This window comes from Hordeum vulgare, chromosome 2H (assembly GCF_904849725.1).
Source record: "Hordeum vulgare subsp. vulgare chromosome 2H, MorexV3_pseudomolecules_assembly, whole genome shotgun sequence".
In the NCBI taxonomy this organism is placed as follows: Eukaryota; Viridiplantae; Streptophyta; class Magnoliopsida; order Poales; family Poaceae; genus Hordeum; species Hordeum vulgare.
Genome location: NC_058519.1, coordinates 624,066,230 through 624,078,198, shown reverse-complemented (window position 1 = coordinate 624,078,198; position 11,969 = coordinate 624,066,230). Strand labels below are relative to the sequence as shown.

At 45.3% G+C, this 11,969-nt stretch overlaps 1 protein-coding gene across 1 annotated transcript; it reads right to left on the bottom strand.

Moving 5' to 3' along the window:
- Positions 1-3,478: 3,478 nt before the first annotated feature.
- LOC123430930 (beta-fructofuranosidase, insoluble isoenzyme 7-like) lies at positions 3,479-5,974 on the bottom strand. The gene is made up of 5 exons (XM_045114758.1): positions 5,720-5,974; positions 5,548-5,556; positions 4,571-5,442; positions 3,987-4,484; positions 3,479-3,893 (listed from the first exon to the last, which is right to left on the bottom strand). The coding sequence occupies exons 1-5, from the start codon at positions 5,886-5,888 to the stop codon at positions 3,663-3,665; spliced, it is 1,779 nt and encodes a 592-aa protein (XP_044970693.1). The 5' UTR covers positions 5,889-5,974; the 3' UTR covers positions 3,479-3,662.
- Positions 5,975-11,969: the final 5,995 nt, after the last annotated feature.

The window sequence follows — 11,969 nt, the reverse complement described above, 5'->3', positions numbered from 1 at the left end:
GTCACCAAGCAGTGTAAAACCTACTCCTGTTGGTTTGGGATTGCTCTTGGGGTTCCACAAGCATGGCTACAAAGAGAGATCGATCCGAGCGAAAAGAGAAGAAGATCCCCCTCTAAGGTAGCAGCCGTGCCCCCTTTTACACTGCCTTGGTCCTCTTCCCAAAATATCGGCGGGAAAGGATAGCCACATCGGCGACAATTTGAAATGGGGTAGGATCTCAGTCCTATCCTGACAAAAGATGGTCTTCGTTTGCAAAGGCGTCGTCCATGACGCGCTTGTTGGCTGATACGTCCCAAACATATCTATAATTTATGCTTATTCCATGATCTTTTGGATGACATTGTTATATGTTTTGCTACACTTTTATATCATTTTACACATATTTGGACTAACCTACTAAGTCAGTGCACCTAGTGCCAGTTTCTGTTTGTTGATATCTATTTTGCAGGGGCTTTTACCCAATTTTCTGAAGCTCGAAAAAATTCAGAAAAAATATAAAAAATCAGCGAAACAGAAGCTTCCGGATCACCGAAGGAGGGCCAGAGGGGGGCCACGGGCCTCCCAGGCGGCCTGTTCGCGCGACCAGGCCCTAGGCCGTGCCAGGAGGTCGGCTGGGTGGGTCCCACCTCCTCCAGTGCCCTCCTTTAGCCTATATTTAGAGTCCCGAGAGGAAACCCTCGCAGACTTTCTGGAATCGCGAATTTCTCCATCGTTCCGCCGCCGCAGCACTTCCGAGATCGGGAGCATTAGGATACCTCTTGCCGGCACCCTGTGAGAGGGGGGATTGACCTTCGGGAGCTTCTCCACCACCATGGATGCTTCCCGGATGTGCCGTGAGTAGTTCCCCTTGGACCATGAGTCCATGCCCAGTAGCTATGTGATGACTTCTCTCCAATCTTGTGCTTCAATGGTTAGTCCTTGTGAGTTGCCCTACATGTTCAAGGCATCTATGTAATTCTCTTGCTATTGCTATGCTCGGTTTGTTGGGATCCGATGGATTATGAGATTATGTTTAAATTTTTATGATTTATATATTTATTATCCTTTTATATTATGTTCCTTAGTGATTCATGCATGTTCTCTGTTTCTTTTTATTGCTTTGGCCAAGTAGTAGATCGTAACTCCAAGAGGGAGCGTTATGCATGATTGTGGGTTCAGGCCCCTCGATGTCTAGCTTGAGTGACAGAAACATGAGACTAGGGGATGTGCTTGTTGCCACCAAGGAGAAAACCACGGTGCTTGTGACCACGGTTGCAAGGATTGTTTACCTTACGCATAGTTCATTAATGCAGTTGTCCATTGCTTTGAGTTTACACTTTAGGTGGGGCTCGCAACTTAATACCGGAGAGATGTTCTGGATAGATATCTCAAGGTGGATGATTAGTAAGTAGATGCTGATGAATAAACGGTCTACATGTCTTGGCGTACTGCCCATTACTATTGAACCTCTAACTATCAAGTAGCATAGTTAGCATTGCGGTGCGATCATAATTCTGTCAATTGCCCAACTATGATTTGTTTACCCAAGCATAGTTGTTTATCGTCTTTTGGGAGAAAGACATCACTAGTGAACGTCATGTGACTCCGGTCCATATCACCATCATTTACCGCTTTCATTTACTTTTCCGTTGCAATCACTATTACCTTCCCGCTTGTGTTTTGATCCTTTGCAAACTACAAGGCCGGAGAGATTGACAACCTCTCTGTACTCGTTGGGAGCAAAGTTATTTGTTGTGTGTGCATGTCCAGGTCTTCTGCTAGCGCCAGGATGGAGGACACCTACTTGTTGAGCCTAGGAGTCCTCCTGGTTCGATAAACCTTACAGTCTCCGTGTAAGGGAAATTTGTTGCTGACTACATCTCCACCTTCCACTTAATTGGGGTAACCAACGAGGACCAAGAAGTATATCCGTCAACTCGTCATCATGGGCTCGTCGATGACGCCCGTCCTGGCGAGCAATGTCACTATTGTCTCCTTGCACTAAAATGGTATGTCTTGTAACTCGCTTTCGGGGAGGACATCAGCTCGCTGTCCTTTTATCATCAAAGAGGAAATTCTCGTTGTCCGTGCCCGCTGGCACGGTCCCAGTTGTTCCTGCCTGCACATGACATCACCCATGTGGCGGGCATGCCACCTCGCGCCCGCGCCACCCGGCCCCTCCAGGTGGAGGAGTTCGCGGGAGGTCGCCTCACGAGGAAGGCCATGTGAGGCTGCTTCCTGCCGTTGAAGATCATCTTGAATAGCCCCCTCTCGAAGAGAGGGGCCTCACGAGGCCACACCCTCGTGAGGTGTCTTGCGCTTGTGGAGCCCATCCGTGCGCCGCTTTCGGAGTCAACCCATCCAGGGCGTTTCCAACTGGGACATAGGCAGACGAACCGTGGTACCCTGATTTTTACAGGGCCGACATTTGTTGTCAGGGGCAAGGTCAAGGCTCCCCGACTAGGATCAGCATTGGCTCCGACGGCCCTTCGCACAATGCATGAGGAAGCAGAGTGGCTCCTCTGCACGTGCTAGGTGGCGCTCGGGCAGGGCAACTTGCCCCCTTGCTAGAAGGACCACTCCAACGATAACAACGACAACAATGTTGTTGACCACGCGTATGAGGTCACCCTTCGCCACAAGCTAGTTTATATTTTAGGTTTTTAGTTTGACACACGAAATATCATCCATTTTATGTAAATTAGTATGTCTTAACTGAAGTGAATTCTCTCGTGTTTGCATGAAAAGTCGTGAGGTTTGTTAAATTCGTTTTGAAATGTTTGTGGGCAGGGTTGGATGTTACTGTCAGAAATACCTTGTCTGTTTTAGGTGTCCATGTTGAAGATGCTCTATGCCATCAAATTTGCCTTTAAACAGTAATTTGCCCTGAGAAATACAGTCTATACCTACTAATAAAGGAAATAGGTATTGTTAGTCAGTTATGCTATTTTATGAAAACCTCCTCATGTTTGTGGCATTAAACTTGTAGTATATATTAAATGTTTTTTTTAAATACTCATATATTCTAAACTGTAACTCTAAATTTAACATGTTATATATGGATTTTTATTCAAAAAATATGTAAAATCTGAATATGATGTTATTTTACATGTTAACCATTTTCAAAGTATTATCTAGGATGAAATCTTAATCAATAATGCATTACTCGTCTTTCTTTCATACCGTTAATGATTTGGATTGTGGATGAACATCTCAGCAAAATCAGGATTAGAGATGAAATTGAAGATCACTTAACCGTTTCTTTGTATGTATTAAATCTATATGCAAGACGTATTTAAATAGAAGACATGTGGAATCTTCAACTGCATTTTTGTAGGCTTAGATCATTTTTTTGGCTCGTAGCTACAAGTACTCAAATTATAGACACGTTTTTGTAAATTAGGAATGTGTGATATTCTTTTTTCCATTGCAAGTGACCGTTTCTTTGTACGTATTAAATCTACATGCAAGCCGTATTAAATAGAAGACATGTAAAATCTTGAACTGCGTTTTTGTAGGCTAAAATCATCTTTGATTGGATCGGAGCTACAAATACTTAAATTATAGAGAATTTTTTGTAAATTAAGAATGTATGATATTCTTTTTTCCGTTGCAACACACGGGCTTTTTTTACTAATAAAAATCACAGAGTCCATGGCACGAACAAAACCAGTCCCCACCTACTACGCTTCACCTCTGCGCATGGAGCTCATCCGAATCAACCCGTCATCCCCAACGTTCACGGTCGCCGTCGCCAGCTCGTACGCCTCGAGCTTGGCCACCTTCACCGCACCAGTCCCGTTGTTGAACACGTACAGGTGGCCGTTGCCGTTCTGGGCGTGCTCAGGGTACACCCGCGCCGTGATGCACGTCCGGCCGCCGCCGCCGAAACTCTCCACCACCGAGTGGTCAACCTATTCAAAAAATAACAACTCGTCACTCGATTTAATTTTTCAGTTCGTCCATTCATCTGATTCATCTGACAAAGTTGAGGACGAGGAATTTACCAATGTTCTGAGCGAGATGCTCCTCCCGTGCTCCTCGATGTCCATGTCCACGAAAGCCCCGTACGGTGGCTTGTACACCCCGGCTCTCGTAGTTGACCTACTCAGGTCGGTGCACATGAGCACCTTGTACTTGTCATGGTGCCTGAACACCCTGAAGAAGACGGCGGTGTGCTCCTGCAGGTCGCCGGAGGCCATGACGAGCAGCCCGAACGGGCCGACCCCGCCCGGCACGGACGCTCCCTTCTCCCCGCACAGCCTCTGCGGATCGACCAGCCAGTTGGGCTCGAAGCTCTCGGCTCCCTCCAGTGTCGGGATCTGGAAGACCACCTCCACGTCCGCCTGCGTGCCCGCGACGCCGACGATCTCGTTCACGCCGCCGGAGTTCAGCTCCGCTCCCAGCAAGCGCACTCGTTTGCTCCTCAGCGTCTTGATCTCCTCGACCGGCCATTGCCTTAGCTGCTTCCCGTCGTTGTCCAGCCAAACCTTCCGTGGGAAGATCTGCAGCGTAGGAGATAACATGTCACTATGTCAGGTCAGCACGATAATTGACAAAATTTGGTCCGAGGAAGGCGGTGGCGACGGACCTGGACGCCGGACCAGCCCCGGGCGACGTCGTCGGCCTGGCTGTCGGTCTCGTTGGCCCACGCCCAGAGCACGCGCCGGTTCTTGCGCGCGTCGAAGAAGGACTTGGACGCGTACACGTGGCCGTAGTCGAGGCGGCGCCAGCTCCGGCAGTCGTCGCCGTCCTCCTCCGGTACGAAGGTGTCCATCGTGTCATTGTAACGCCCGACCGCATAGTAGTCCTGGAACGTGTCTATCGCGCTCAGCTTCAGCACGTGCCTCACCCCGGTGCCGGTCCTCGGCGCGTGGTCGAGCCCCACCTCCACGCCGGGCTCCGCCACCGGGAACAGGTCCGGGCACTCCACCATGCCGGCGGCGCGTGACTCTTGCAGCGGCGCGGCGTTCCGGTCCCAGCGCCGGAAGTCCTTGCTCCGGTAGATGAGCGTGGACCCCACGGCGTTACCGACCTTGGCGGAGACGGCGACGCGCCACAGACCGTCGCGGCCGAGCCACGCCGTGGAAGGGTCGCGGAAGAAATCCACTGGGACGTCAGCGGGGAGCGGGATGACGGGGTTGTAGCTCGGCTTCACCCACTCGCGGAGGAGCGGGTCGGACGCGTTCTTGGGGAAGGCCACGTTCTGGACCTGCTCGCCGTCGGCGCTGATGCCGGTGTAGAGGATGGCCGGGACGCCGCCGGGGAGGATGGTCGCTGAGCCCGACCAGCAGCCGTTGGCGTCGAACGGCGATGTGGGCTCGAGCGCGTTGCCGACGTCGGCCCAGTTCACGAGGTCGCCGGAGACGGAGTGGCCCCAGGAGAGGTTGCCGACGCCCCAGGTGGCGCCGTGCGGGTTGTACTGGTAGAACAGGTGGTACACGCCATTGTGGTACATGGGACCTGTCCGTGCCGACCGATGAGCAAAGATTTAAAGTTTCCTCTAGTGATCAAGCAACGACTATTCTGACAACATAGATGGCAGAGAGAAGGAAGGAAAGTAGGCACCATTCGGGTCTGCTCAGCAGTGTCACCATGGATCCATCCGAACCAGCAATGCCGCCATGATCGGAGAAGCGCAAGGATCAATCAGAATCCATTCCTCAGAAAGGGATTAGCCAAGTCCATCCACAACTGGGTGTAGCGACAATGCAGCAAATTAAAAGGCGCTAAGTCGTACCGTTCTGCCAGTTCTTGGCGGGCTGGAAGTGGTAGGCGGTCCTGGCAGCGCCATGGGGCGCCGAGTCCGATCTCTCCGCTTGGGAAGCAACCAGGAGAGAGGAAGACGAAGAGAAGACAAGGAGGAGATGGAAGAAGGCCACGCACGCGGCGCGAGAGAGCACAGCCATGGCCACCGTTGGACGAGGCCAAAAGCTGCTTACTCTGCCGTTGCTCTGCTTCGGGATCCAGATTTATTATTAGTGCCCCCTCAAGTCTCCAGGTCTCCAAGTTTAATTCAAGTTTAGGACTTGCCGCCATGTTCTCTGCGGCATTGTTAGTACGAAAGGCAATTTCCTATGTAAATATGCCTCGGATGCTCGTGGAATCGAGGCTGTAGGATCTTATTCTAATCACCTGCAGTTTTTGTTTTCTTGATATTTTTACTTTCAGGATCTGACCATCTAAGAGCAACTTCAACGGATCGACCCAAACGGACAGCGATTTCATCCGTTTTTTTGTCCGTTTGGGTCGACCTCCTGCCCGGTGTTCGTCCTGTTTTAGATATGATTCGGCAACGCGCCCAACGCGCCGACCCATATGTGCCTTGATTTTCATAGTTTGAATCAAATAACATAATTTGGACCGAAAATAGCATAGTTATTACAAGCCGAATATAAATAAAAATTTCTCACATAATTCTCACATAGTTTTGCAAAAGAATAAAAAAAAGATAAATCTATTGGTTGTCAACATGAGCCCACATATGTTCAACCAAATCATTTTACAGTTGCATGTAAGTTTCCCAATCACGCATGTCTTGATGAAATTGGTTGAACTGTTCAAATGTTGCCGCTCCTCCATGCTCAGGCACAACATTCTCACCATGAAACTAAAACCCCTTGATCGTACAGACGTTCCGGACGCTCGTCTTCTACGATCATATTACGCATGATCACACAAGCAGTCATCATCTTCACAGTTCCTGCGTGCTCCAGGTATTAGTAGGATACCGAACGATGCCCCATTGAGATTGCAAAACACCAAAGGCACGCTCGACATCCTTCCTAGCACCCTCTTGCTATTGGGCAAATTTTTTCCTCTTCTCTCCGACAGGGTTCGGTATTGTCTTGACAATAGTAGTCCACTGAGGATAGATATCGTCACCCATGTAGTATCCTTTGTTGTAGTTGTGGCCGTTGACAGTAAAGTTATCGGTGGGTTGTTGCCTTCGACAAGCCTAGCAAACACCGTCGAGCGCTGAAGCATGTTAATATCATTGTGTGATTCGGCCATGCCAAAAAAAAGTGCCAGATCCAGAGATCTTCAGACGCCACGACCTCTAGTATGACAGTGCAAGCCTTGACATAGCCCATATACTGCCCTTGCCAAGCAGAAGGGCAGTTCTTCCACTCCCAGTGCATGCAGTCTATGCTACCAAGCATCCCTGGGAAGCCCATGTTGACATTCATCGCCAACAAATGGGTTGTATCTTCAGCAGTCGGCTCTTTCGGATACTCAGGGCCAAACACAGCAATAACAGCCTTGCAGAACTTATACATGGACTCTTGGCAAGTAGACTCGCTCATACGGACGTACTCGTCAATGAGATCACCGGGCACTCCGTATGCAAACATTCGGATGGCGCCAATGCATTTCTGATAAGAGCAAAAACCTATCTTGCCAACGACATCCTCTTTGGACTTGAAATAGTCATCATAGTCGACCACCCCCTCTCTAATACGGTTGAAAAGATCCCTACTCATACGGAAACGGCGGCGGAATTTTTGATGTTTGAACAACGGGTTTGTTGTATCAAAGTAGTCCTTCCAAAGAAGAAAATGCCCGCTCTCTCGGTTGCGATTCAACGCCAGAAGGTGACCAAAAATGGAGCCACAGAACAACGGCCGCTAGCTGTTGAGGTGGTGATGGACCAACACGGCAGCCAATACCTCCTCCTCGTCATTGGACGACGAATCGTCGGAGTCGCAAAGGAAATTGTGAAAAAAGAACTTGTCGACGGAGTCCATTTTGTACCTTGACAAACTGTCGAACAGCTTGCGGGCGTCGACGAAGGAGACAGCCGGCGAAGGGAGTTGCGACGCGCACGGACCAGCTAGCTGCCCTGTCGGCGTCCGACGAGCGTGCCGGTGAAGATCTGACCGGGCAGCGAGGCGGCTTCCCGGCGGGCTGTGTGGTTGAATCAAAAGAATTTATACCTTATATAAACAAACTTAACTTTTTTGCATTGTTACATAAACTAGTTTAATGGCCGTGCATTGCCACGGCTTAACAATTAATCATTGTAATCCAAAACATGGCACATGTGGTTTATGGATGCACATGTCACTTATGAGTGCGTTGCGACAAATATCATCTTTTAATTAATAATATAATAAAATCCATGTGACTCGTATTCAAATCACCATGACTAAACTTTAAAAGTCCACCTTCATAGAATTGCTTTGTAGTCCACAATGAAGAAAGCCATAGGGCCTCTTTTCCACACAATGGAAGCAAACCATACCACAAGGTAAAGATGAATGTTTAGGTATTTGGATTCAAGAACATGCATACTAAAACTATAATAACTTTCAAAACATCCTTTGGTGTCCTATTTGTATTATGTAGCATGACTCTCTACTTTATTAGCCCAACAAAACTGCTGAAGTTGGCTGCATAACATGCATATAAATCATAAAAATAATAAGTATTATTAGGAGATGACCAAAACTGCTGCAGTTGGCTGCATAGAACATGTTAAGAAAACATAAGTTTTGGATAACAATAAAGATTGAAGAAATATTACAGTATCAATATTTACCTCACACCTGTTTATGTCAATGTTGTCTCCAACTTCCTTCTATTAACTTGCAGTGGAGCCTGAACCAGAGTTCCAAGGAGTAAAAGAGAAAATGAAAAGCAATGTTTTTATAGGTTAATAATTGGACCAATAATAAATTGGAAAAGGAAAATTAATAAACTTCAATATCGGTACCATTAATCTATACGTGGACTGCAACTGCCAATGTAAATGAACCTCTTTGAAAAGTGAAAAGTGCTCTTTCTAAGACAGCATAAAAACTGAAATCCCAATGAAACCAATGTATGAGCAGATGGGTATTTCACTACAGCGGCAGAGTTCTTGAAAAGCCAATGATCAGTACCTTGTTATATGAAATAAAATAATACATTGAGTTGTGAATGTTTGAAATCAAAGCCTGAATGCAAGGATAAGAAACAATTGTAAAATCATATCGTCGTATATGCAGGCAATTTTCGGATGTATTTTCCTTTTCTTAAACGAGTTACTAAATAGAGATACAAATCGGTCTTAAATATGACATATCTTAGTATGAAGCTTGACACTACTTAATGCAGATATGATTTCTATGCTTACCCTTGAACAGAACTCGCAACGATTGGAACGGAGCAACGACGAGCTCGTGTCGTTGGATAGGTCAACGGATAGGCCGTCGACAACGTGCGACTCCTGGGCGTCGGGGCCGCCTAGCCCAGCCGCAATCGCCTCGTTGTGCGACGGGTGAGGAACCATTCCATCGTCCGCTCCACTGCACTACTGAAATCATGTATGTGAGTGAGGGAGTGAGGGAGCACAACGTACTGGAAAAATATAGGGAGAGTAGCATCACGCCGAGGGTATCTTGGATCCTCCGTGCACCTGAGGGCATCACCCTGGCAAGGCTGCAACTACCTGAAAGCAATGGGAAAGAGTATCACTTGAGAATACTACTTAGACAAAAGCATCCACATATACAATAGAAAAACGTCAGCTTTGGGACACTACAAAACACCAAATGTAGAAATGTCACAAAGATGACCAGGGGCAAATCTAACAACCAAAATAAAAAAACATTTCAACTAACTCTAAAAAGAAGAAGATGAAGGTATCTTGAAAAAATAGTACGTACTACTAAACTTCTTCATAATGTTATATTCAGCATATTGTTTCTCTTGATTTACAAAGCATTTCCACTCTACCTCCTTGTTCATGTCATCCATGAACAGTAAACACACCAGTACAGATTACTCATGTATTCCAAAATAATCATTGCAATGATGATTTGTTAACAAGTCGTAGTGAAGATGCACATATAATAACCATCTTCACTAACAAGGGTAGTGCATTACCCATACATGATTGACAACTAATATATGAGTATGAAACACTTGATTAAATCCATGATAAAAGCCATGTTGATTATAGGGGGACATTCATGACACACTTCTATCAACCTAACCATCATGATCTTTATTAGAACCTCAACTCTAAAACACTTTGGTTATCTGTGTAATATTTAATATTTCCAATGGTATAAATTTGCCTACTGAAAGTGGCAAAGATTGACAAAGGAAATGAGGAAAAATGATAAAAGTCAACAACCAAAGAATAAGAATGAATGAAATAAACCCTAATCCATTGCAGCAATAAAATAAAATAGAATTTAAAAATCAATTGTGTGGAGGGTAAATATATATGCTCTCTCTTCTACATAACCATAACCTAAAAGCAAAAGAAGGATTGATGGAAAAAACAGGAGGTTCACATCCCTGAGTAGAACCCCATTATTATGACCCTCCCCAAAAGAAACTAAACATGACCAGATAATCAAGAACAACATTATCCTGTTTGGAGTGATTTGTTTTTTAGCTGAGCCATATTCAGAACAACACATCACACGTGTATTGTCTTGTTTGAACTTTGAACCTTTTTTACATTTGATGTAGAATTCACGATTTCTTGCCAAATGTAGCCGTTTGTGAGATATCAAAATTATTGATAATGGCATTTTTTTCTTGATACTATTTACATACCAAACATAAAATAGAAAATAATAGTTCATAAGGTCAAACACTTCTTGCTCCGCAAGCCGCAGTTCAGAAAAAGATCACCAAGTTAAAACATAGATAAACCACGTCAGTAAAGGGGTAGAGTGTGCACTCATTCTTCAGTCTAGCTAATATGCATTCATCAATAAAGCACAATTATTTACGTCCGTGACTTCATACTTGGCAATGGATCAGTTTCTTCCTACTTGGATCAGTTTCATTCTTCTTTGTTCTTTGGCAATGGATCAGTTTCGTTATGTACGTGACTTTCATTCTTCTTTGTTCTTTGGCAACGTATAAGTTTCTTCATACTTGGCATGTGTTTTCCCTTAATGTTGAGGTGCTAGCCAAACACGCAAATTCACAAAAATAAGAGCATTATTCAGGCAACCAATTAATTTCCATTTCAAAACATATACCCTTTTAGAAGAAAATTCCGTTATGTTACAATTTATGTAACATATACATGGAAGCAACTACACAGTTCCGCATCCCACCTGAAACTTTTGTGCCACAATAACTACTTACCTGCAATGCTATCATTGTTAAAATCTCCCTTCTTTTCATGCTTCATAAACCCGTGCAAATCAAGACTTTGAGATTAGTATGGTATTTTATCTATGCAAGAAAACGGTAAGTAGAATATAAATAGCCAATCCTTGGTACTCCCTCCGTAAACTAATTAATATAAGAGCGTTTAGATCACTATTTTAGTTATGTAAACACTCTTATATTAGTTTACAGAGGGAGTACTATTTTTGCACAGTTTGGTCAGTCCGTAGTTTGTTCATTCAAACAACTAAAGCATTACAATCAAGAAGAACTCAACCAAAAGTCATCTGTTTCAGTAGCATTAAACCTAGCTACCCAAATCATATATTCAACAAAAAGCTGATCATACAACACAAAGAAATACAAAGTGTATGCAAGCAAGTGCCTAGCTAGGTGAACATTCATGCACGAATACCCTGTTGTCGCATAAAGGTTGTGACAATTCTCGTTTGTTAGTGATTTGGCTCTGCACCACCAGTGCATCATTGACGCATGTACTCTTTGCTAATGTATAAACATGATGCATAGTAGACAAAAAAAAATTAAAGTAAGTCGCATTCCTGAACATACAGTAGCATGATTGCGAGTGGCATCAAGTGAGAGCACACAATACATAAGTAAAAAGTGGCAAGGTCATTTGGCTAAACAAGTACAAATTGCATGTCTCAGTTCAGTTGAGTTTAGAAGCACCTGCTATGAGTATCTCCCTCTATTCTACGAGCCCAATGTAGAACAGAACTTGACATTGTTGGAGAAGAGACCACCAGAACCACAGATTGCAATAGGGCCACCGAGGACCAGCCTTACTACAGTCGTAACACGCATCGGATGAGGTTGCTGAAGTATGTCTAAGTAGCAAATATCAGTTT

Coding starts and splice junctions, on each gene's coding strand:
- LOC123430930 (XM_045114758.1), bottom strand. CDS start 5,888: ATGGCTGTGCTCTCTCGCGCCGCGTGCGTGGCCTTCTTCCATCTCCTC. Junction 4,485..4,570: donor GGGGCTGGTCCGGCGTCCAG/GTCCGTCGCCAC, acceptor CCTACGCTGCAG/ATCTTCCCACGGAAGGTTTG. Junction 3,894..3,986: donor GCATCTCGCTCAGAACATTG/GTAAATTCCTCG, acceptor TTTTTTGAATAG/GTTGACCACTCGGTGGTGGA.